At 41.4% G+C, this 25538-nt stretch overlaps 2 protein-coding genes across 5 annotated transcripts in view; both read left to right on the forward strand.

The window, feature by feature from the left end:
* PPP2R5C (protein phosphatase 2 regulatory subunit B'gamma) overlaps nucleotides 1-3835 on the forward strand; it is an 88976-nt gene extending 85141 nt beyond the window's left edge. For all 4 annotated transcript variants that reach the window (XM_055796397.1, XM_027794714.2, XM_055796411.1 and 1 more), the window contains one exon: nucleotides 892-3835. In XM_055796397.1, coding sequence (XP_055652372.1) covers nucleotides 892-1023 — 132 coding nt within the window. In that variant the 3' untranslated portion in view covers nucleotides 1024-3835. The remainder of the gene's footprint in view (nucleotides 1-891) is intronic.
* Nucleotides 3836-8410: 4575 nt separating this feature from the next.
* Nucleotides 8411-25538, forward strand: part of DYNC1H1 (dynein cytoplasmic 1 heavy chain 1) — a 46086-nt gene continuing 28958 nt past the window's right edge. The window contains exons 1-26 of the mRNA XM_055795344.1: nucleotides 8411-8763; nucleotides 11392-11479; nucleotides 12040-12213; nucleotides 12433-12688; nucleotides 13584-13770; nucleotides 13949-14220; nucleotides 14358-14585; nucleotides 15068-16144; nucleotides 16432-16611; nucleotides 17224-17373; nucleotides 17625-17771; nucleotides 17919-18059; nucleotides 18200-18376; nucleotides 18485-18595; nucleotides 18678-18797; nucleotides 19014-19253; nucleotides 19771-19926; nucleotides 20289-20402; nucleotides 20810-20920; nucleotides 21001-21210; nucleotides 21610-21756; nucleotides 21979-22145; nucleotides 22823-22996; nucleotides 23745-23910; nucleotides 23993-24181; nucleotides 24266-24460. Of these exons, the coding sequence (XP_055651319.1) occupies nucleotides 8490-8763; nucleotides 11392-11479; nucleotides 12040-12213; nucleotides 12433-12688; nucleotides 13584-13770; nucleotides 13949-14220; nucleotides 14358-14585; nucleotides 15068-16144; nucleotides 16432-16611; nucleotides 17224-17373; nucleotides 17625-17771; nucleotides 17919-18059; nucleotides 18200-18376; nucleotides 18485-18595; nucleotides 18678-18797; nucleotides 19014-19253; nucleotides 19771-19926; nucleotides 20289-20402; nucleotides 20810-20920; nucleotides 21001-21210; nucleotides 21610-21756; nucleotides 21979-22145; nucleotides 22823-22996; nucleotides 23745-23910; nucleotides 23993-24181; nucleotides 24266-24460 (5451 nt within the window). The 5' untranslated portion in view covers nucleotides 8411-8489. The remainder of the gene's footprint in view (nucleotides 8764-11391; nucleotides 11480-12039; nucleotides 12214-12432; nucleotides 12689-13583; nucleotides 13771-13948; nucleotides 14221-14357; nucleotides 14586-15067; nucleotides 16145-16431; nucleotides 16612-17223; nucleotides 17374-17624; nucleotides 17772-17918; nucleotides 18060-18199; nucleotides 18377-18484; nucleotides 18596-18677; nucleotides 18798-19013; nucleotides 19254-19770; nucleotides 19927-20288; nucleotides 20403-20809; nucleotides 20921-21000; nucleotides 21211-21609; nucleotides 21757-21978; nucleotides 22146-22822; nucleotides 22997-23744; nucleotides 23911-23992; nucleotides 24182-24265; nucleotides 24461-25538) is intronic.

The following is a 25538-nucleotide window of genomic DNA, read 5'->3' on the forward strand; positions in this document are numbered from 1 at the left end:
AAAAAAGCCAAATCAAAAGGACAGCTTATTTTCTTTTTAAATAAAACTTCAGAAGTGAACTATGTCAAGTTATCTATAGTTTCAGTGAAAACTCTGGTTTATCCCAGAGGTTAGCAATGTAGCAGGGTGTTCATACTGGAGAGGTGGTGGAATGACTGAGGAAAGTAGACCAGGAATTTTTTTCTGTACCAGACTATGTCAGTGATTATAGTGAATAGTCTTTGCTACAATAAAATTTGACGACCATAACTTGCTAACTTTTTGAACATGCTAGTAAATCAATGGCTAAGTAAAAGCCAATGAATTTTTCTAAGGACTTTTTTATAGAAGAACATGAATAAACATAATTAATCTAACAGGCAAATTACAGTAGGTGAGACAGACATGGGAACTATATAAAAACACCCTTATGTAGTTAGTTCAGAGGTATTTTGATAGGAATACAGTCTTTTTTTGAGAGGGCATTGATAAAAATAACAGCAGAACCTTAAATTTTCAGGTATGTGACTCATGCAGGTAATTAGAAGCACAGAGAAACTTTAAAATCATTTCTCTTGCATGTAGAGGCATACAAAATGAAAAATAAGTGAGAAGATAGAAGATAATTTTATTTTTAAAAATCGTATCAAGTGATAATCATGATAGTAATGTCATGATTGCCAATAGGTTAGAATTTCTTAGTTGTTTCTAATTTTTCCTCTTAGCAAAAAAAATGGTTTCCAGACTTGAACTGGGTAGCTGGTGGGTTAAAAAGAGGAGAAATTTATAAACTTTTTCCCCATAGGTTTTTAATTTATTTTCCCATAAGTGAACATAGTGATGTGCAAGAAGTATTTTTAAATAATTGTTTATTAATTAATATTTTTGGCCAACTTTGTTCTATTATTTCAGGCACAGAAAGATCAGAAAAAAGATCGTCCTCTTGTGCGACGCAAGTCAGAACTGCCTCAGGATATCTATACCATGAAAGCCTTGGAATCACATTGCAGAGCTGATGAATTAATATCACATGACGGGCAATAAACTATTGCAGTGAAATATTATTTTGGAGGAACAGTTTTTTGGTGGGTTTTTTGTTTGGTTTTTTTTTCTGGACTCAGTTCTACAGTAGAACTTACTTTTTTGTGCCATACCAATCAGTTACCACAAAGTCAAAGCTTTCTTCAACCCAGTTCTGTAGGCAATAACTTAATAGAGTATGCAGCTCAAGATCAGTAGTTCAAACAATGGTAAATTACCTAATTCCATATGCAGAATATTGGGTTGACTATAATCAAGTGGACACAATTTCCTGGAGGTGTTATCATAGTACCAGCTGGCTGATAACATGCAGGTTTCATAGTCATATTTGAGAAAAGCATTTTGTGAACTCTTTCCATCTAAATAAATGAGTGACCAATAGTTGGTACTAATGATAAATGTGTGTTTTCAAAAGTAAAAGTATTTAAAATTTAAATATTAAACTTTTTCTAAGATTTCTCAACTTTACAGTTGTTTCCACATTATTGCTCTCTTGTAATATACCAGCAGTTTTGAAAATACAGTTATTCTTTCGTATTACAAAACATGGCTTACAACCTGGTAACTTTCATGACAATCCTTAATCATCATTCCTTTCTAAGAATTCTGTAAATTTATTTCTCCTTTACTTAGGATAAAGATACATGTCTATATATACCATGTCCTAATACTTTATGTATATTTAAAGCCATATTTTCCAGTCTTTAGTGTATAATACAGCACCAGTATTCCAGATACAAACTGGTAGAAGAATTTTTCCTAAAATAAAAATTTGTTTACTATGACTGGGAATAGACTGAATATAAAACTTCATTTTCAGTTTTTTCAAGTCAGTAAAATAATCTTTCACTGTTTTCTCCCTTATCTGAGCTTTTAATACTCAGCATTTTTCTTGGGCTCTAGGAGTTCAATATTCTGTGGCAGATAATATGCGTGATTTCAGTTGCATCAGTTTTTATCTGAGAAATGAACATAACCTTTCAGGAAAGACAACATCACAAGCTTATTAAAATAGGAAAAAGAACAGATCCTTGAATTCCATTCTGCTTCTTTTGAAATGAGTCTAAGAGCTGAGGAGATAGTGACCATAATTTTACCGTGAAAATATTTTTTGTTGTTGTTGTAAAGAGCACATGTGCTGCAAATACACCTCACAAGTGAACTGAAAATGCATCTGAGTTGCTGAATATCTTCAAATGCTGCTATATATTCCACAAGATTACTTGCATGTAATGAGCTTTTTGTTGTAGATGGAAAAGCACGGGAGGAAAATCTCTTTTCAAATATAGTGCTTTGTCTTCAATATTTGATTTCTCTCAGGGTGGCCAGTATTTTGACTTACTTATCCTGCTTACAAGCTGTTTGAAATGTGTTCTGCTATTCTAAATGGGTGATTAGTTTCTTTCGTCTCTGGCAGTAACATGATATAACTTAATGTTTAATGTCTTGATGCATAAAAGAGATAAAAATGTGGCTTCTTTAAAAATAGTTTTGTTTTACTTTTTAAGGAAGTAAAACGCCTCCTGCATCCATTAAAAAAAAAAAAAATGGCGCAAAGCAGACATTCGTAGTAACCTTGTGCAGATGTAGTGCCTGCTGTTTGTTGGTTGCATTTAACATTCAATTTCTGATACTGTTACGTTGTCTGTTGGAAGAAAATTGTGGGTGGTGAATATTGGCTTACAACAACTAAATTTAAAGACCAACCCAACCTTTAAGTGGAATGTCCACTGTGTCTGAAAACATTTCCTGTAAAACTTGAAAAAGAATATGCTTTACCATTAGGATAAACTATATTAAAACAGTTTAAAGATGCCTTCTCCTTTTGAGGGAAAAAGGGTGCTTTTTTAATTGTGTAAAGCAATGTCTATGTATTTTGATATACCATTGTTTGAACTTCCATCTTTAGCTGGTAGATTATCAGTTACCTTTGATTTTGGGTGTTCAGTATGTTTGTGCAAGAGGTTGCTGAAAGGAATTATGTTACCCAAGGAAAAAAAAGAACTGTATATCAATGTTTGATTGATTGTGTGATGCTCAACGTATAAGAACATCTTTCCCTGTCTAGATTTTATTTCTGTTCTTTATTGAAGATAAACATTCACCAAAAAGGGAAATATTGCAGTATTTTTTAAAGGCTTAAAGTTCACCATAAAGTCATCTTTGAAGTTTTGGGCAACTGAACATTTGCTTAGGCAATATTCCAAAATCTTTCACCACTAATGGTTTAGCATGTTTATTGTCAATATTTATATACTACTTATAATCCTGTACTAAACCATTCTAAAACTAATACATCCAAAATAAAAAGAAAAATTGAAGAATTTTGGTGACTGTTGTTCTTCATAAAGTTCTGTCTGACACCTTCCCCTGTTTTCCAAAATTACACCTGTATATCAGGAATGTCAAAAGTAATATTACAAGTGTCTTTTTAGTGTGGCTTTAGTATGGCTTCATTTTAATATTGTACATACATTGTACCTTGTTTTATGGTAATAAGTAATAAAAATGTAGACTTCATATTTTGTACAGAATTGTCCTATGTACAGAATAAAAAGTTCCTAGAAACAGCAAAAATAGGTAAGTGGCACAATTATTTTTCATTAGACAATATCTGTAACATTATGCGTTAGTGGAATGTTAAGTTCAAATGTACCTACATATTTTTTAACATTTTGTAATTCAATTTTTTGTTCTGGCATTGTTTCTGAAGAACTTCATACACCTGCCATTTAATATGCTTTTATCTAATTTTAAGACTTTAGGGAAAAAAAATGGTGTATTATATGGACAAATAAAGAACATGTGAATTTTACTTGCTCATCATGAAACTAAATTTAGCACAGGGCATTTGGGGGTGTGTTCAGATTGCCATTGTTGGCAGAATCCTCTGTACAAATTACAATAATACCATAAATTTCACAAAAGCAAAAAAAAATAGAAAGGCCATTAGTAAAAAAAGCAGGAATAATGGATATTCAGTAAAAAAGCAGAACACTTTTAGAACAAGTGTCAGTACTGAAAGGAATCTGATAAATCTCCAATCTACAAATATGAAAGGCGCACCTTTCATACCATAATATTTTCCCCTGTAACACTTCTATATTGTCAGGCTTCAAGCAAAGTAGCCATAAAATCAAGGATTATAGTGTGGTAGGTGATGGTATGCGGTCAGGTGGCAAGGGTGTAGGAAAAAAGTCTTCAGTAGGAATTGTCAGCCTTCTGGAATCCATTAAAGTCTTCAAACAGACTGAGGAAATTAACTCACATAAAGCTGAGTTTCAGTAAGTGGTGGGTTTTGGGGGGGGGGGCGGGGGTGATGGGGGGGGGGTTGGAGTGCTGTTGTAAGCCTGTGGTCAGTATCTGACTACTGATGAGTTAGAAATGTAAGATTTGAGGTATAAATCAAGCCTTTGCATGCTGAAAGAAATAGTTTTCTACATGAGCTCAGAAGTAAACTCGTCACATGAGCTCCTAAGCTGAATTGTGAATCAAAAAGTAGATATTGGAACAACTGAGGGTTCAGTCATACAGTTTACAAAATCGGGGTCAAATGCCTCTCAAAATACGATGATTTAAAGTACTGACAGTAGTGATATTTTTCTACATAATCCCTTGCAGAGTTGCAAGCGTGTTCAGGAAGTGAACTTTAATCCTTTCTTTTTAAGGTTATTAAGCTCAGGAGCTTTGACCAGCAACTTTTTTTGGCATTGCTTGCTTGATTTGGCTTTTTCTAAGTGGAAAGGAAAGTGCTAGTGTAGCACAAGTATGCTTGTGTTTGGAAGTTTGTTGGTGTGCTGTACGGAAACTACTTTAGTACAAGTGTACGTAAAGGGGAGAGCTATGATTCCAGGTTATTCCGAGCATTGTTCTGGATGCCATTATGGACCACCCACCTAAAAGTGGAGCATTTCTGCTCCTTGAGTCTTGTCCTTACTGTGCACAACAATTGTGGAGACTCTGACTGCATGTAGCTAATTAAGAAATTGCCATTCTAATTACTATATCACCATCTCTCTGGATTATGGTTTCTTTTATATGGTGAGACTTGGCTTGGGCTGTCTTTACCTTATGAAACAAAACTTTGATGTAGTTAAAAATTTTGTATGAAAAATTTCCCAAGGGAAGATCTACGGTGGAGCTAAAGAAGATAATACATTATTCCTTCCTCACATAATTGAAGAGCAGCATGACTGCAGCTGGCTTTCTCAGAACCCAGTCATACTGGGACTGCATTCGCTCCCGCACAGGTGGAGGACTGCACACACAAAACATGAAGTTTCATAAGCATCAGCCCTGTGGTGTTGAGAGAGGGCCTCCACTGTTCTGAGAAGGGTATTCACAATTGCCCCAAGCTATTTTAGGCTTTTTTGTGATCCAAAGGACCACAGTAAGGGGGTTCATGCAAGTGTAAAACCCTTGCCATAGTAATTTCTCTAGTACTCTGGCTGCAGAATTAGAGATGCAAGAGGATTAAAGATGGGAAAACAAGTGATTTGCTCTGATTTTTGCTTGTTTGGGTTATTTGCTTTGGTTTTGGTCTCAAATACTTGCAAATCACTGTTAAATATAGGAAAAAGACAATCTTTGTTTCTGTTTGTTTTTTAATGAAGTTGTTTCTTTTATAACTTATGCAAAAGGTTTTCTGTCTACATATGTTGTATGGCATTTGCCAGGAGCAAATCTTTTCTGTCTTGACAAGTGCTAGTTCTTACTCTGATTCGCTGAAGTACTCATTTTTAGTTAAATTATAGGGGAAATGTGTCATACTGGCAATCTTGTCTTTTGGATGGCTGATTTCAGTGGCTTCTCACATACTTATGAGAAGGGCCAGGTCCTCTGTGTATCCAAAAAAAGGACATTCATAGTTAACTAGAGGTAGATCAAGGCAAATGATTTTTCACCATGATTGAGCAAGCTAAAGCCTTTTCTCTCCGTAGTCTTCAACTGAACATGAGAACTGCAAAAAGCTAGTCTGTCTTGTCTTTGCTTTGATTTCCTTTAACTTAATTTACATCTTCCCCTCCCTTTGGCTCAGTAGGTGAGGTGGAAGTGGTTAAAGGAATACAGTGTCTTATCTCCATTGGCTTTTAGTTGCAGGTAGCCTAGCATTTAAACATCAGAATCCTAGACGTACTCTTTATACCATAGTGTATTGTTGCACATGGAATATTTCTGTTTTTAAAACCTACAGTAACATGAGACTTGGGGGGTTTGTGACCTTACTTTCTCTGCAATTCAGCAGCAGTGGTATAGAAATAATTACTTGAATTCATATTTGCTCTCTCTCCTGCTTTCTTCTCCTTACTTTCCTTGCTCATAGTTTTTTTCCTGGCAGCCATTTTACAGTAATAAATGCTGTATCTTGCTTTGTAAGCTACGCAGATTCTGTGACACTTTGGTGCAGCAGATGACAGCTGTTTAGAAGAATGATCATGCTAGCACATGGAACCACAGCTTGAGCTAATCTCCTAAGAGAATCTGAGTTACACTCAAGGCATATCTAGGTTGCTTAAGAGCATTATCAGTGCTTTTAATGAGCATCCTGAGGGCTAGGGTGTTCATTTAACCTGTGGGGTTTGGGGTGCTTGGCCTATACAGACACACTGCATGGATGTAAGTAGATAATTCTCCCTCCATTGGAAAGCAGTCGGGCAGGACCAGGTATGGGGTAGCCTTTGTGGAATTCAGACAGCCTAGCAAAGGTAGCGCTTTTGGTTTTTTCATATGAAATGTAATCCTAAAATACAATTTGCGTGTAGAAGAATGATAGTGTGTGAGCAAACTACACTTCGGGGAAAAAATAGGTGAGGGTTGTATTAAACACTGCCTCAGTAACTATATTCTGTATGTATAATAGAGGAGTATCTACCACTATTTTTCTTCATTAAAAAAAAATAATTTGCCTTTCCAACAAGGCTAGGATGGGAGTGAAATGGTTTTGATCAGTTTTCTATGAACAATCTTGATCAGTTCTGGTGCTTGTGGTTGAAACCTGGTTGCTGAACAGACAAGGTTTGAGATTTGTATTACTTAAGAAATCAGTGTGTTTTTTTCAAAGTTAAACCAGACTCCTAAACCCCTTAGGAACCTGCTTAAGCATAAGCATGCTTTTTTCCTAGTAGAAACAGGGGCTGGGCTATATGGCTGGGCTTTCTGGATTCCTGGTATCGTAGCTGGACAAACACACTTCAGTGCCAAGTTACGTGTGCGTAGTGGCTTACAGGTCAGGGCTTCCTTGTCAGGCAGGGTGTCCTACCCCAGCATCCTCGTGTCTTGTGCAGCGCATCTCTGAACAGACCCTGGGCCTGAGGGTCTCTGTGCGTTTGCCTGCGTATCCATCTGAGGAAACGGATGTGGGGTTCAGAGGCAGTTCTGTATGGTTCGGTTGCTTGTTTCTATTTTTAGGGAGACAACTCCTTTTCCACCTTCATATGAACAAAAACTGGAGTTTTCAGTCTGTGGGTCACCTTAGCAGCAGCAGGGTACTTCTTGGGAGTCAGTGGAGTTGCTCTGGAACTTCCCTGCCGCCTCCCCTCTCCCAGAAACATCCAAATACCAGCCAGGACCAGGGGGAGGGAGGGGACCAGCGTGGCCAAGGGGGAACGGAGTCGCCATCTCGGCAGCAGTGAGCTAAACCGAGAGCTGAGATCAAACGCATACACTGGGATATAGCAGGCACATATGTGGCATCTATGAAAGATCTAAAGATTTTTTAAAAAGAAAGATTTTGAAGGAAAAATCTGCTGCTCGGCACTGTGCTTTCAGTCCCTTCTGTGTGCTTTATGTCCTAGGCTTTTGGGAAACGGTCTCACAGAAGACTGGGATTAATGGTTCGGGTGCTGGATTCATCGAAGTAAACAGGGGCGCGAGCGGGATGAGCTGGGTGTACACAGGGTGTACAAAGCACTCACGGCAAAAGGGGGGGGGGGGCGGTTGCCCTTCCCGGAGAAGCTGTGTCATCAGCCCCTGATGGTGATGAGGGAGCAGGCCTGCTGCTTTCTTTCTGAAGGGCAAAATGTCATTTGTGCTACCTGTTCTTATGGCTTCTGGCTTTATTTTTCACACGGAATACGCATTTTTCTTCTTTGGACGAGTGAGGCCCTGCAGTGGCAGGACAGGCCTCGCCTGGGCTGTGCTGCCAGGCCGCAGGGGGCAGCGACGCGGGGGCGGTTTGTCCCTCTCTCTCCCTGCTCAGCCCCCAGGAGCTCAGCCGCCGCGCTCGCCTCCCGCCAGCGATCGCAGGAACAAGCCCCCTGCTACACGCGGGCGGGCGGGGCCGCCGCGGCCGCATTGCGGGGCTGCCGGGCGGCGGGCAGGGCCGGCGCGGGAGCCGCCCCCGGGGCGGGGTGGGGCGGGGCCGCCCTTCCCAGGCTGCCCGGTGGGGCGCGGCGCCGCTCGCAGCGCGGCGGGCGGGCCAGTGCCGGGGCGGGCGGAGCGCGGCACGCCTGCTGCGGTCCCTGCTCGGTATGTCCGACTCCGGCGGCGGCGGCGGGGGCGGCGGCCCCGGCGGCGAGGAAGGCGGCATGGAGGTGTCGGGCTCGGCGGTGCAGAACGTGGCCGACGTGTCGGTGCTGCAGAAGCACCTGCGCAAGCTGGTGCCGCTGCTGCTGGAGGACGGCGGCGAAGCGCCGGCGGTGCTGGAGGCGGCGCTGGAGGAGAAGGGCGCCGTGGAGCATATGCGCAAGTTCCTCTCCGACCCGCAGGTCCACACGGTGCTGGTGGAGCGCTCCACCCTCAAAGGTGAGGCCGGCGCCGGGCGGCGGCCGCGCTACCAAGATGGCGGCGGTGCCCGCCGCGAGCCGCCGCCCTGCCGGGGGTGGGAGGGGCCGCCGCGCTCCCCCGCCCGGCCGAGGGGCTGCGGGGCCCCCGCCTCACGCACGGCCCCGCTCGGGGGGCGCCGGCCCGCCGCGCTGCGGCGCGGCCCGGGGCTGGCACTGCGCGGGCGGGCGCTCCGAGGGGCGCGCTCTTAGGCGAGGGCGGCGGCCGCGAGGGCCCGCATCAGCGGGCGGCCCCGCATGGCCCGGCGGGCCCGGTGCGCGTTGTCCGGCGGGCGGGGGCTCCGTGCGCCGCCAGTGTAGCCGCGCCGTCAGGGGGCTGCAGGCGCTCCCTGCGGCGGCTCCGTTCTGCTGCGGAAATGGCCGCCTTGGCAAGGCCGGCAGCCGGCCTGGAACACAACAAACTTAAAGAAAACACCCAAAACCCTGGAGAAAATTAAAAAAAAACCAAACGCAAAACCCAGCGGAATAGGCCGGTAAAAGGCGTTGCGCTACGGCCAGTTAGCGAGGCTGCAAAGGGCGTAACTGCGGGCGTAGGCCCTGCGGCGGCTGTGTTGGGTGTGCGGGGCCTGGTGGCCACGGCGCTCGGAAACCTCAAACGCTGCGTGAAATACTGCGGCAAAACTGGCACCGGCCTGGAAAAACATCTCTGCTACTTACCTGCCGCTGTCACCCAGTCTGTCCGTTTCGAAAATGGCTTTATACTGCCAAGAAATCCCTTGCTGAACAGGCACTTGCTGTCACGGGATCCAGCCTAACGGACAATAATAAAATATATCTAGATTTCATTAATAACAGACTCTTATTATAAAACAAGACCTGCAGCTTGTATATGGCTATGTGCCTGCCGGTCTGAGCTTGCAAAATTTTAATAAACCTCTGGATCTCTGCCCCCGGTGCACTGTTGGTTCGGTGCCGGTGGATGTACATCAGGTGTTGCTCCCATCACCTCATACAGCATTATTTAACACGGCAGCAGCCCCAGGGTAAGGTACGGGACATGCCCTGCAGTTGCTGTACACTGAGGGGGACATGAAGAAGGTTCTTCCGCTCGCTGTCTATTCACTGTGAACTTAAAGTGTTGCTTAAAATACCCCTTTGCTGATCTTACGCTTATTTCCACTGATTATTCTCCTTCCTCTTCCAAAGCATGAGACATCTTTTTTTGCAGGGATATCAGTAGAATTTCCTGGGGGGGGGGGGGGAAACCCCAACAATCTGTGTGAATTCATGCTTCAGCGTTTAACAAAAATTAAAGAAAATCCATTGGATGCTAATGGGTTGTGGAGATGATTTCTAAATTTCCTTTTTGTCAGTCTCATGAGGTCGGATGGCCTTTGTTCGGGTTGGAAGTAATGAAGGATAGTGGTGATCAGTTAGCTCCAGGCTTGTCACATAGATATTGTTATATGCGTATGGTTAAAAATGAATTGAGATACTTACTACATGTTCTAGAAGCCGAGTACAATTTACTATTGGCAGAAGGGATTTCCATCAATGTCTTTTGGTTTAATAGCAGTCATTTGGGAAAAAATTAATTGAGATACATACTACATGTTCTAAAAGCCGAGTACTAATTTACTATCAGCAGAAGGGATTTCCATCAATGTCTTCGTTTAATAGCAGTTATTTGGGAAGAGTGGATTTTCTGATTGACAACCGGTCTTCAGACTTAACAGATTCAGATCCTCCAGCAGCAATGGAGATGCAGTTTTCTCTGACACTATTAAAAACAATTTGTGCATGGACTAGATGGTATGAAGTAAATTGTTGATTACAAATACAATAAAACGGAAGCTATATTTCTGAGTAACAAAAACTGCTATGTGGTGTCATTCTAGCTAAGCCTGCCAACAGCTTTCCTATGGGTTCCTGTGGTGTCTAGTGCAGTGTTTTGTGATCAGACTTACAGTGCTCGGGATCACAAACGTCACACCCTAAGGTTGTGTCTTCTATGAAGCACCAAATGAAATGAATGAGAGTCCACTGTAATGTGCCCAGTCAGTGTGTCCCCCAGCAGGGAGTAACCTGCACAGAATCACTGCATTGCAGCACAACTGCCTGCATCCCCAGCAATTACATCATCTGTGATACATTGGCTGGAGTGATGCCTGAGTACTTCCCACGGCTTGAGTTTTTGTTTTGTCGGAAGATTTTTTTGTCCAGAGATGTAATTTCCAAATCACTTCCAAAGAAAAAGTCTGAAAATAAACAAAGCAAACTTTAAAAGAAAACAGCTTTAGCAGCTGCCTAAAGGTCTCACTGAAGTGTAGTTATCCTGGCAGCATATCTCTACAGGTCGATGTGCATTCTGTATTGCAGAAGGTTTGGCTTTCAGAATGTGAATTATAATTTGCTTGTTGTAATGTTTTATCATTTTTTATAGCAACCTAGAAAAGTTCGTGGAGTTTTGATAAAAAACAGTGAACCCACTCTCAATCTGAATCTGGGGGATATTACAAAGCTAAATTTAACTTCATTCAGTTAATTAAGGTTGGTGTAGAAATTAAAAGTTAGAAAATAGCCTGATAATAACAGAAGATGGTTAAGAGAGTGGAAAAAGAAAATTTATTACGTGGCATATTTCTTGCAGAGGACGTGGGAGATGAAGGAGAAGAGGAAAAAGAGTTCATTTCCTACAGTATCAGCACTGACATTCATTATGGAATAAAATCTAACAGGTGAGTTAGTAAAATAGATCTTGACATTTCTGCCCTATGGATGCAAAACCTACACAAGCAGATTTACCTACTTTACCTACAAATTTACCTCCGTTTTACCTAGTGCTTCATGCAGTGTTTTTATTCAGGTGGAGTAATAGCTTGTCAAGGTGGACCTCTGATAAAACAAGGGTGTGTCACGAGGCTGAGGCAAATGGATTTAGGATTTTAGCTCTGAAATGTGACATACACAACTTGGGTTTGATAATCATTGGTCATGTCTGACTCGTAAATATTTATCACCTTAATACGTATTTGACTGAAGCTGCATCAGATGTGTGCCTCTTAAGTGTGCCCATATTGCAGAGTCCTTTTTGATAGCAAAGTTTGATTACTGAAGTGTGAAGATGTATTTATGGGAAGACTTGTGTTCAGGTCTCTTAGAAGAAAGATTATGAAGTGTGATGGTGCAGGTTAGCATTTGACTTCTGTGAGCTAAACCTGCAGTCAGATTAAAGCTGTTCTAACTGTCGCTTCAGTTCCCAGACGTTGAGTGGGTAACCCTTTTCTCTGTTCTGCAGCCTGGCATTCATTAAGCGTACACCAGTGATTGATGCTGACAAACCAGTGTCTTCCCAGCTGAGGGTGCTCACTCTCAGTGAAGATTCTCCATATGAAACACTGCACTCTTTCATTAGCAATGCTGTTGCTCCATTTTTCAAGTCCTACATCAGAGAATCTGGCAAAGCAGACAGGTAATGCTGTATAAATGCTGCACTTCAAGCTAATGAATTTAAGTGTTTAATGAAAAATATAACAGTGACTGTTCAAAGCAAGTCATGTGGAATTGTTTTAAGTACACAGTTGCATATGATGCTGTTGCTGACTATGGGGAAGTAGTTCAGGTGGCTTTGAATGTGTTGTGTATGGTTTTTGATTTGGCTTCTTACGTGAAAACATCTGTGCTTTTTCAGGGATGGAGATAAGATGGCTCCTTCAGTTGAGAAAAAGATTGCAGAACTTGAAATGGGCCTCTTGCATCTGCAGCAGAATATTGAAATTCCAGAGATCAGCCTGCCAATTCATGCAACCATTACTAATGTTGCCAAGCAGTGTTACGAGCGTGGAGAAAAACCAAAGGTTACAGATTTTGGTGAGAAGGCTGAGGATCCGTTATTCCTGAATCAGCTACAGTCTGGTGTCAACCGCTGGATTAGAGAAATACAAAAGGTAAAAGAAAGAAGAAAACCAACCACCAAGTGGTAGACTATGTGATAAGAACTTCTGTGTAGTACTGTGTGTCTTCCTCACAGTTTTAACTGTTAGGACAGTGCTCTGTGCAGGCTACTCTGAAGAATTGAGACCAGTTTTCTGAGTCACCAGAGATGCTAGTCTAAATTAGACTAACTATAGGCTAAACTAAGCCTAATGTAGAGGCCAGTCTAAATTGTTTTACAAGTAGCTGAGAGCATGACTATTTTATCTCTATTGTAATAGACTCAAGTAACTGGCAGTAACATGGTGAATTTTTTAACTATTCTTCAAATCTTTACAGCAGGTTGAGAGAAACGGGACTTGTTCATTTGTTTTGTCAGTTCCTCAGGTGCATCCACAACCACTTCAGTACAGTTGCTCCAGTCCTGTCTTGTACTCCTGCCTGTTTTCAAAAGAACTCTGCTGTTCTGCAGTTACTCAGAAATAGCATCTCAGATACTATTATGACTTTTTTTCCTCCATGGGCACAGTAAACACCTACTGCTCATGGAACAGTGGTGGCTTTTCTTACTCCAGAGCATAAAACGTTGGTTTCCTTGCTTGGCTCATCTGTCATTAACCAGACTGCAGGTAGTGAGCAAGAAAATGGACCAATAACCTTTTTAGACTATGCTGAAGATGTTACATGAGGGTCCTAAAACCAACTTTGAGGACCACTGGAATTAAATTTTGACTCTTGTTGCACTGCAGTTCCTACACTTGTCACAGAATGAGTGCCAAAACTGTTTGAGGTTGGCTTATTAAAACCTAGATGTTATGTTTTTCAATTACACTTAGTAACAGAATGAGTTTTTACAGTTGGAGTATTTAAATTAAATGCTTTTCCTCCATCCTCACTCTTACTTTTAAGGTGACCAAATTAGATCGAGATCCTGCATCAGGCACTGCGTTACAGGAGATAAGCTTCTGGTTAAATTTGGAACGGGCTCTGTATCGCATTCAGGAAAAACGTGAAAGCCCAGAAGTTCTTCTGACTCTGGATATTCTAAAACATGGCAAACGTTTTCATGCAACTGTCAGCTTCGATACAGACACAGGTAAAATGTCTCTTCAATAAAATTTTTCACAAGTGTCCTACAGAAGTTGAGCTGTTACAAAACTTGAACATTGTGGTACAAAGGAGAATGCTGTTCAGAGTAATCTTGGTCTAGTTAAGCTACGGATTTGATTAATGAAATGGAAAGTGATATTCAAAATCTTTTCTATTACATTTAGGTCTAAAACAGGCTCTGGAAACCGTGAATGACTATAATCCACTGATGAAAGACTTTCCACTGAATGATTTGCTGTCTGCTACTGAGCTGGACAAAATAAGGCAGGCCCTTGTTGCAATATTTACCCATTTGAGAAAAATCAGAAACACAAAATACCCAATCCAGAGGGCATTGCGTTTAGTGGAGGCTATTTCAAGAGATCTGAGCTCTCAGCTTCTTAAAGTGTTGGGAACCAGAAAACTGATGCATGTTGCCTATGAAGAATTTGAAAAGGTATGTTCATGGTTTTGCAACGCTGGTGGCTGTATTTTTGCATTGTGGCACTGGGAGCTGTATTTTTGCATTGAATAGTGACTTTCAGGAAGCATTTAATTTGGGAGCTAAAGTTCCTGTTCTAAAACTCTCTTCAGGTAATGGTTGCGTGCTTTGAAGTATTCCAAACCTGGGATGATGAGTATGAGAAGCTACAAGTTCTGCTGAGAGATATTGTGAAAAGAAAAAGGGAAGAGAACCTGAAGATGGTGTGGCGTATCAATCCTGCTCATAGGAAACTCCAAGGTCGCCTTGATCAGATGAGGAAATTCAGGCGTCAGCATGAGCAGCTGAGGGCAGTTATTGTGAGAGTCTTGCGACCTCAGGTACTGCTCTTGGTCATCATCACACAGAAAATCTGTGTGGCTTCTTCAAGAGTGTTCACTGTTGCTTTAAAAAGTTACTGACACAAAACTAATGTTACATTTGGATTTGCTGTCTGATTACAAAGTCAGTCTAGTTTTGAACCCTCGCCAATAGGTTTAGCTTCTGTTCTGACGTACATGACCTATTGCATGACCATGCTCATGTGAGTAGACACAGCAAGTCCAGACATAACATGGAGATTAATAAGCATGTAAATACTCGAGCTTGGCTAAACCACAATGGAAGATGAGATTATGCTGCACAGTAGTGGAAGTTTGTGAAGTAACTGTTGCCCCATTCCTAGTAGAAACTTAAATCTGAAACACGACTGAAAGTTTGTTAAGGATTTGGTACTAATTCGTAGGGGGTTTTGCAATGTTTGTTAGAACAGTAGCTGTTTGTCGGTAGATTTTGAACTTGCTAAACTGTGATTCTAATGCAGGTAACTGCTGTTGCCCAGCAAAATCAAGGAGAGGTACCTGAACCACAGGATATGAAAGTAGCAGAAGTCCTTTTTGATGCTGCTGATGCTAATGCGATTGAAGAAGTCAATCTTGCTTATGAGAATGTTAAGGAAGTAGATGGATTAGATGTTTCCAAAGAAGGTACAGAAGCCTGGGAGGCAGCAATGAAACGATATGATGAAAGAATTGATAGAGTTGAAACACGAATAACTGCCCGTTTGAGAGACCAGCTTGGTACAGCAAAGAACGCCAATGAAATGTTCAGAATCTTCTCTCGGTTTAATGCCTTGTTTGTCAGACCTCACATTCGCGGTGCCATTCGTGAATACCAAACGCAATTGATCCAGCGTGTAAAAGATGATATTGAGTCTCTTCATGACAAATTTAAAGTACAATACCCACAAAGTCAAGCTTGTAAAATGAGTCATGTCCGTGACTTGCCTCCTGTGTCTGGGTCTATAATTTGGGCAAAACAGATTGACAGACAGCTCACCGCTTACATGAAGCGGGTTGAGGATGTCCTTGGCAAAGGCTGGGAGAACCATGTAGAAGGTCAGAAGCTAAAGCAGGATGGAGATAGCTTTCGCATGAAGCTCAATACTCAGGAGATCTTTGATGACTGGGCAAGAAAAGTTCAGCAACGCAACCTTGGTGTGTCTGGTCGGATTTTCACCATTGAAAGCACTCGTGTTAGAGGTCGAACTGGAAACGTCCTGAAACTGAAAGTCAACTTCCTCCCAGAAATAATTACACTTTCAAAAGAAGTTCGGAACCTGAAGTGGCTTGGTTTCCGTGTTCCACTAGCAATTGTCAACAAAGCTCACCAAGCAAACCAGCTCTATCCATTTGCTATTTCTCTCATTGAAAGTGTCCGTACATATGAACGAACATGTGAGAAAGTAGAAGAGCGCAATACTATCTCACTTCTGGTTGCTGGCTTGAAGAAAGAGGTGCAGGCTTTGATTGCAGAAGGAATTGCACTTGTGTGGGAATCATACAAACTTGATCCATACGTACAGCGCTTAGCCGAGACGGTCTTCAGTTTCCAGGAAAAGGTTTGTTTTATCTTAAAAATTCTGCAAAATTGTTACATTTATGCTTCAGTAATGTGTGGTTAACCAAAAGTGGAATTGGATAGCAGATGCCTTGTTCTGTAGCTCTTTGGTGAAGTAGCTGATGGAGTTGACACAAATTGGCCAGCCAAATAGATCTGTTGGTACTATTAAAATTGATAGACTTGATGCATTTGAAGAAAGAGAAATGACTAAACATACTGTGTAATTATGGTTGCCTCTGTCTAACCTGTCAAACTAAACATCTCATCTTTCCTAAACCATTTTAGGTGGATGATCTGCTCATTATCGAAGAGAAAATAGACCTGGAAGTGAGATCATTAGAAACATGCATGTATGATCACAAGACTTTCTCCGAAATCTTGAACAGGGTTCAGAAAGCTGTGGATGACTTAAATCTTCATTCATATTCAAATTTGCCAATCTGGGTCAATAAGTTGGATATGGAGGTAGGTTTGAGACCAAGGAGTAGTATGTATTTAGAGGAAACGTTTTAGTTGGGTGCAAAATGTCTTTTGATTATACGCTTCTTAATCACCAGGGAGAATTCTGTCCCCATTCTCTGAAAAATTTAGTGTTTTCTGTATGCAGAAGATTCAAGACCTGATTGTCTTTAGCTGTTGACTTTTGGGATCAATTAATTCAAGGGGAGTTTTGTCTTTTAAAGAAAATAGTTTGCTGTAGATTGACTGCCTAGAAAGGTGCTGGGGACTGAGGTAGATAAAGGGTGGTGCAAATTTGCTATGCTGGTAGCAAAGACTTACTGCCTTCATATTGTTTGGTTCTGCCTATTGAGATAAGTGTCAGGTTATTGGCTAGGCCAACTTCAAAGCAGTTAAAAAATGTTTTAATTCCATTGAAGTCCATGGGGACAGGAGCAGCTTTGAATTGATACTCAGTTTAAATTTATCAAAACTCCTAAACCTCTTCAAATAATTGCTAAAAGTGCACTTGGTTTTTTGAGGCCTCGTAGTTTTCCTGGTATCAGAGTATTTCGGTAGCAGAGATCTTTATGCAGTGAATATGCAGCTTTTTCCTCTAATGTGGCTTGCTTTCTTTAGATTGAAAGAATCCTGGGTGTTCGTTTGCAAGCTGGGTTGAGGGCCTGGACCCAAGTTCTTCTTGGACAAGCAGATGACAAAGCGGAAGTTGACATGGATACAGATGCTCCTCAAGTGAGCCATAAGCCTGGTGGCGAACCCAAGATCAAAGTAAGTTTTGTTATGGGGTTATTTTGTTGGGTTTTTTCATTATTGTCAATTACTTAACGCAAGAATTACACCTGGCACTTTACATGGGAGATAAGTATTTCTTCTGCATCTGGTTTTGGAGGAATACTTGCCTTGCCCCATTTAAGTGCGCATTTGTTCCTCAAAACTGTGTGCTTCTTCCTGAAGTCCAAAATTGTTTACATGCAGTAGTGTCTGCCAGTAAAACTGGAGTATGTTTACTTTTTCTGCAGAACATTGTGCATGAACTAAGAATAACTAATCAGGTGATATACTTGAATCCGCCAATTGAAGAGTGTAGATACAAACTTTATCAAGAAATGTTTTCTTGGAAGATGGTAATCCTGTCACTACCAAGAATTCAAAGTCAGAGATACCAGGTAAGTATAAAGAAGCTGTATCTAAGTCTGAGCAATCATTTTCACTTTGCAATTAATTGTGCTTGATTATCTTAGCGTGTTCCTCTAGGAATTAGTCTGAGTGCCCTAGAAATTAATGTGTATCACATGTATAATTGTGGTTATTAGGTCGGAGTGCATTATGAGCTGTCTGAGGAAGAGAAATTCTATCGTAATGCTTTGACAAGGATGCCAGATGGCCCCGCTGCTCTGGAGGAGTCATACTCTGCTGTCATGGGAATTGTGACTGAAGTGGAACAGTATGTCAAGGTAGGAGGCTGACACCACGTGATGCTACAACTAAAATGAATGTGGGCTTTTCTCCCAGTTTTCAGGGGGTTGGGGGGATGCATGTCTCTTGGAATGTACTGGAGAAATTCTGAACACTGTTTGTGAAATACCCCAATTAGGTTTGGCTGCAGTACCAGTGTCTGTGGGATATGCAGGCTGAAAACATATACAACCGACTTGGAGAAGACCTGAATAAGTGGCAAGCCCTTTTGGTTCAGATAAGAAAGGCAAGAGGAACGTTTGACAATGCAGAAACCAGAAAGGAATTTGGACCTGTTGTCATAGACTATGGCAAGGTAAGAAATTGTAATTACTGTTTGTGGTAGATGTGTTAAATTTCAGAATTCGGTGTATAACAGAAAATAGGAGGGCTGACAGATAACTATTATGTAACTTAATTATAGGTACAATCAAAGGTGAACTTGAAGTATGACTCCTGGCACAAGGAGGTGCTCAGCAAATTTGGCCAAATGCTTGGTCAGAATATGACAGAGTTTCATTCACAAATTTCAAAGGTAAGACCAGTCCAAATTCCAGTTTTTCACTTTCAGATCAACTGTTTTAGACTTCTAAAACATCAATTTGTGCCCCAAACAGTCCCGTCAAGAACTGGAGCAGCATTCAGTGGACACTGCCAGCACATCAGATGCAGTGACATTCATCACATACGTGCAGTCCTTGAAACGTAAAATCAAGCAGTTTGAAAAACAAGTTGAGGTATGTTGTCTTGTTAAGGTTTCTTCTGGAAATGTCAGGCTTAGCTCTTAAAATGCAGCTTCATGGTATTCAAGTTCTCCTGAGAGCAGACTTGAACTTCATATCCTGAGGAATCCTGTGAACTTTATAGTGAGTGCTTGTTAAAATATTTTGAGTATTTCGCCCTGCAACGTAAGTAGTTTCGTCTTTTTAACTTACAACTGCTGTCTCTTGTAGCTTTATCGCAATGGTCAGCGCTTGCTTGAGAAGCAAAGGTTCCAGTTTCCATCCTCTTGGCTGTATATTGACAACATTGAAGGAGAATGGGGTGCCTTTAATGACATAATGCGTAGAAAGGATTCTGCCATTCAACAACAAGTAGCAAATTTGCAGATGAAGATAGTTCAAGAGGATCGTGCAGTGGAGAGTCGAACAACCGACTTGCTAACAGACTGGGAGAAAACAAAGCCAGTAACAGTAAGCAGTGATGATTAATACTCATTCAGCAGACGAGGTAGATTCTCTGCATTCAATAAGTAGTAGGCAGTTTATTTTTATGCCGCTTTGCAGTTTTTAATTTTAGATGATGGTAAAAGTCTTTTTGAGGGTTCTATAATAACTTGGCAGTGTGTTGATGGGGGGCAGTGGCAGAGGGAAATTTACCTTTAAAATATAGGCCCCTTAAGTGCAGAATGCAAGATTGCTTAAGTTACTTTGGCTGAAACGAGGGACATACATGTAGGAGGATTCAGAAGCAAGCTGCTTTTTTGCCCTTCCACCCCCACTCCCCGCCAAGTGCTATTTAATAAAGCTAAAAATTGCACATAAAAGTGGGATGAGATTTATAATGGATTAGTATGTAGCCTTATTGCTAGCAAACTGGAAATGGAAGAATAATGAGACAAATCAACAGTGGGTGTTTAGTACTTGCTTTTAATTTGGCTTCAGCTTGATTGTAGGAATTTTAGATTGATGTATCCCATGCAAACTTTAGGGAAACCTGCGTCCAGAAGAGGCTCTTCAAGCTCTTACCATTTATGAAGGAAAATTCGGTAGGCTGAAGGATGATCGTGAGAAGTGTGCAAAGGCCAAGGAAGCTCTGGAATTAACAGATACAGGACTACTCAGTGGCAGTGAAGAGCGTGTCCAGGTACAAACTGCTCACACAACTTCTTGTCAGTTTCAGATAAAAATATTTTAGTTCCATCTCTCTCCCTTAAGAGGGTGACTTGTAGCCCTGCAGTGTACTAGTGTCACAACATAATTTCCACAGTTGTTCAGTTCTAGCCTTAAGAGATTGTCTGTGATCTCCTCCTTGACTGTCTTGTGAAGCTGTTACGTGGCCTGAGATGCAAAAATCTCTTCTGGGTCACTTGCTATTGTAGTTGTGTTGAATTGGCAAACTATCTAGAGGTTTTTGACACCTTAAGTATTCTGTGTAACTCCCCCGCTTTAATGACTTTGAAGAAGTGAGGAATAACTGCTGATGTTTGATAACATTCTTTACTATAGGTGGCCCTTGAAGAGTTGCAGGATCTCAAAGGCGTCTGGTCTGAACTCTCTAAGGTTTGGGAACAGATTGATCAAATGAAAGAGCAACCCTGGGTTTCAGTACAGCCTCGCAAGGTACTTCACTTCTCTATACATAAACAATGTAACTACGGCAAGTATGTGCAGATGAGGAACTAGACCCCTTGAGATAGACCTGCTGGATTGTCATGTTCCAGATAGTTTTCAGTGTGCAATTATCTTTCTCAGTATCTTGTGAGCATGTTTCTTCTCATGCTAAGCTAAGAAAAATTCACAGGGTTTGTCACAACTTAAGTAATTTTTCAGGAGATGTATGCAGTTCCAGTAGTTTTGAAATGGAGATCGGACTGCCTCACACAAATGCATACAACACTAAAAGAGCTGTACTGTTGATAATACCTTGTTTGTGAGAGATTTCTTTAAAAGTAGTCAACTTTAAACTGGTACAACTGTGTGCACAGCACTTGCAGAGAAAGATTTCATTACTTCTGTGTTACTGACAGCTTCGACAAAACTTGGATGGCCTACTGAACCAACTGAAAAACTTCCCTGCCCGCTTGCGACAGTATGCCTCCTATGAGTATGTTCAGAGACTTTTGAAGGGCTACATGAAGGTAAGTTATACTAACTTTTAAAATGCATGTATTTGGTAGTTCAGGTTGAAGGATCTAATTGGCTTTCTTGTCTTCTATAGATAAACATGTTAGTTATTGAACTGAAATCCGAGGCACTTAAAGATCGTCACTGGAAACAACTGATGAAAAGACTTCACGTTAACTGGGTTGTCTCAGAATTGACGCTCGGTCAGATCTGGGATGTTGATTTACAGAGAAATGAAGCAATCGTCAAAGATGTACTGCTCGTGGCTCAGGGAGAGATGGCTCTGGAAGAGTTCTTGAAACAGGCTAGTATCAGCTTTTGTTTGTATGCTCATAATAACATATCAAAGGCTTGCTGTTGGGTGGCTGACACTTGTGTAGTAAATTTGTCAGTCTAAGCTGTTGCTACGTGTGCTGAGACTCCAAGGCATGCTGTTTTGGGGAACAGCTTAAAGCTGTGTAAGCTTCCTCTGATGCAACTTGGATAATTTGGGAAAAGCAGTCCTTGATAATGACTTGAAAAGACACCACCTTATTGTAAGTTTTACCTAACTGCATCATGTTCTCGATATTTTTAACAAAAGCCTGAACATAAACCTGGATTACTTGGGTACAAAAAGTAAAATCTGATTACTGTAATACTACTTTGAAACTATGTTGGAGCAGAAATTATTGATGTCGTACCTTAAACGTTTTTTTCTTAGATAAGAGAAGTGTGGAACACTTATGAACTGGATTTGGTCAATTACCAGAACAAATGTCGTTTAATTCGTGGATGGGATGACCTTTTCAACAAAGTAAAAGAGCACATTAACAGCGTCTCGGCTATGAAGCTGTCACCATACTATAAGGTAAAACGGAGAACAAAGCTAAAGAATCTTCATTTAATTTCACCCTCCCTTCTTATTTAGTTTAGATACCTACCAGCAGGGACTGTATTCACTGTTTAAGTTGACAGACAATTACTTGTGGGTGCATCCTTTGCAACTCTTAAAGAACTGTTTTCGCGAATAATTAGCAGTCAGGCTCCTGATACTATTAAAATGAATATTAACGCAACATTTAAACTTCAGGTGTTTGAGGAAGATGCCCTTAGCTGGGAAGATAAGCTGAACCGTATCATGGCACTCTTTGATGTCTGGATAGATGTCCAAAGGCGATGGGTCTACCTGGAGGGTATCTTTACTGGTAGTGCAGACATCAAGCACTTGCTGCCTGTGGAGACCCAGCGGTTCCAGAGGTAACTTTTTAATTGCCTTGTTCTTTTCTTGCCCCTCATGGGGCACTGTGTGAGCAGGCCTGCAACTTGATGACTTCCATGTGGCACTCTCTAAGCTGAAATGCTAACTGTATTCTTACCTCGTCCGGCTGGATTACAGCCCTGCTGTAGGTGTAAGTTCATCAAGCAAACAAATATGGCAAGAGGTGCACGTAGGCAACTATGGCAGAAAAAGGCTGGTGTGAAATTTTTAGAAGGTGATTGGGATTCACATGGTTTTTCTTATTAGTTCCAGTCAACTATCTCAAGGATTTTTCTGGCATTGTGGCTGCAACAAGCAGACTGATTCCTGTTGCCACAGCCTTTAGTCTCACCTTTCAAATGTAATTTTCTTCCTCTGCTTTAAGTTGCTCTGGTCATCCTTATTCATTCCACACACTTCCAGTCAGGTCAAAGAATGAGACGTGTGCATCTCTTCAGGGGTGGAATTCATTGATCAAATGTTGCAAAGAAGTTAGGTTATGTTGTTGTGGACTTGAGGTAGGTGAAGAGCTATTTTGAGGAATTTAGCCTTGTGTTCCCTAGGGCAACCACAACAATTAGAGAGGCAGTGGTCATTTAGAGACAAGTAACTGTGGTGTTCCTGCAGGTCTGTGGTTACTGAGTTTGCACTATGTACTGTGTTATTTTACTTGCAGCATCAGCACTGAATTTTTGGCGCTCATGAAGAAGGTGTCCAAATCTCCGCTTGTGATGGACGTTCTTAACATTCAAGGTGTGCAGAGGTCATTAGAGAGACTGGCAGACTTGCTTGGGAAGATACAGAAGGCACTGGGAGAATACTTGGAAAGGGAGAGGTCCTCTTTCCCTCGGTAAGAAGTTTACTTTAATTGACTCTTGAAGTAAAGTAGTTTGCTGTTTCTGTGCAGGAAATGGTGTACTGTTTTGTAAAGCCCCTGCCAGTTTTTGTGTACTGCACATATGTAAGATGTTACAAACATTTAAATTTGTGTTGTCTAAATACAGAATTCAGTTATTAGCTAATTCTCAGGAAGTGGGACTAAAACTTCCCTTACTTGCTCATCTGTGGCTGGTTTTAGGATTCATACACTGCTTAAGGAACCACTAGCTGATTTCTGTAAACTTACAGGTTCTATTTGGAACAGCTCAATTCTGGCACTGGATTGAAGGATAGTGTCTAAACTGTCACAATCCAGTCTTCAAGGCATTGTTTCTGACTTACCTGTAGTCCTCAACTAGTTTGTCACTTCACATGAGAGAGAAAGGGTGAGGGAGGTACTGAGTGGGAGTTCTTTCTCCCTGCCTTAATAGACTTAATTCAATCCCAGGCTCTACTGTGGGTATTTCAGGGATGGGTAGGGGAAGAAAATAATCCATAGTACAGAGCATGTGTACGCTTTGTGTGGTACAGAACCATGTGAACTGAGGCTTAATCCTAGAAATTAAGTATAACTTCAGCAAATTGATGGTTTGTGTGTTCTTGCAGCGTTGGGGAAACGAGTGTTAGTTACTCCCATATAGTGACCATCTTTGAAGCATAAATAAATTAAAAGTGATAGTTGGAGTTCTGATATAGATCTAATTTTATGTAATTATTAGGTTTTATTTTGTTGGTGATGAAGACTTGCTTGAAATCATTGGAAACAGCAAAAATGTTGCTAAGCTGCAGAAACACTTCAAGAAGATGTTTGCTGGTGTTTCTAGCATTATTCTCAATGAAGATAATTCTGTAGTTCTTGGGATATCCTCACGTGAAGGAGAGGAGGTACAGCTGCAGTGTTTCTTTCTTCTTAAATAAAGTTCTGAAAATAAGTGAACATGGGCTGATTTAAACCTAATACTTGCAGGTGCTGTTCAAAACACCTGTCTCCATCACGGAACACCCCAAGATCAATGAGTGGCTCACTCTTGTTGAAAAAGAAATGAGAGTCACCCTTGCTAAATTGCTTGCAGAATCTGTTACTGAAGTAGAAATCTTTGGAAAAGCAACTTCAATTGACCCAGCAGTCTACATCTCTTGGATTGACAAGTACCAGGTATCATTAGGGAACACTTAAGCATGCCGCAGCTTGGTTACTTCTGTGAGGAAAAACTGTCTGACAAGGATTTTTCTTACACAGGCTCAGCTTGTTGTCCTGTCAGCCCAGATTGCGTGGTCTGAGAATGTTGAGTCGGCCCTCAATGGTATGGGTGGAGTTGGAGACAACAGTCCTCTCCATTCTGTGCTGGCTAATGTTGAGGTCACACTCAATGTCCTGGCAGACTCTGTGCTCATGGAGCAGCCACCTCTTCGCAGAAGGAAACTGGAGCATTTGGTAAGTAAAACTTCCTTTCCTCTTCTTGGTTTGCAGGTGAGGATTTTTGAAGTTTAACGGTGATGTGATTTAACCCCAGCCAGCAACCAAGCACCACACAGCCGCTTGGTCACTCCCCCTGTGGTGGGATGGGGGAGAGAATCAGAAGAGTAAAAGTGAGAAAACTCGTGGGTTAAGATAGAGACAGTTTAATAGGTAAAGCAAAAGCTGCACACATAAGCAAAGCAAAACAAGGAGTTTACTCATTACTTCCCATGGGCAGGCAGCTCAGCCATCTCCAGGAAAGCTGGGCTCCATCACATGTAACAGTTACTTGGGAAAACAAACGCCATAACGCCAAATGTCCCCCCCTTCCTTCTTCTTCCCCCAGCTTATATATACCAGCCTGATGTCATATGGTATGGAATATCCCTTTGGCTAGTTCAGGTCAGCTGCCCTGGCTGTGTCCCCTCCCAACTTCTTGTGCCTCTCCAGCCTGCTTACTGGCAGTGCCTGAGAAGGTGAAAAGCCCTTGACCTAGAATAAACTTTACCTAGCAGCAACTGAAAAGATCAGTGTATTACAGGTGTCAACATTGTTCTCGCACCAAATCCAAAACACAGCACTGCACTAGCTACTAAGAAGAAAATGCACTCCATTCCAGCCAAAACCAGGCCAAATGAAAAGACTTATTTTTCCTCTAGGAAAAAGTTACATGCAATTTAAGCAACTACATCAAGCCCTGATTCTGTAGGTGGTGATAGTTTTTCACTCTAGTTAGCTTAGTGCATGGTAGCATATTATAGGCTAGCTTACTGAATTGATCTTCAGACTAGCTCTTCCAAATACAGACATTACTGACCTTCATTCAAATGTAAAATACTTCATTAAGCTGCTCGTTATTGTAATTATTATATGCTTTTGTTTGTAGATAAGGATTGGGTGGGGTGACTTAAAATCATCCCGGGTTACTTCTCTTGATTTTCAGAGGGAAATACCTGGTCTGTGTTAGGAGTACTTGTCTTCGTAGTTTCTGGCAAGTAAAATACCTAGTTCAGCGGTGTAATGGATTTACAGAGTAAATGGCCCAGAGTGCTTC

The sequence above is a fragment of the Falco peregrinus genome, chromosome 1 (genome assembly GCF_023634155.1).
Source record: "Falco peregrinus isolate bFalPer1 chromosome 1, bFalPer1.pri, whole genome shotgun sequence".
Taxonomy (NCBI): domain Eukaryota; kingdom Metazoa; phylum Chordata; class Aves; order Falconiformes; family Falconidae; genus Falco; species Falco peregrinus.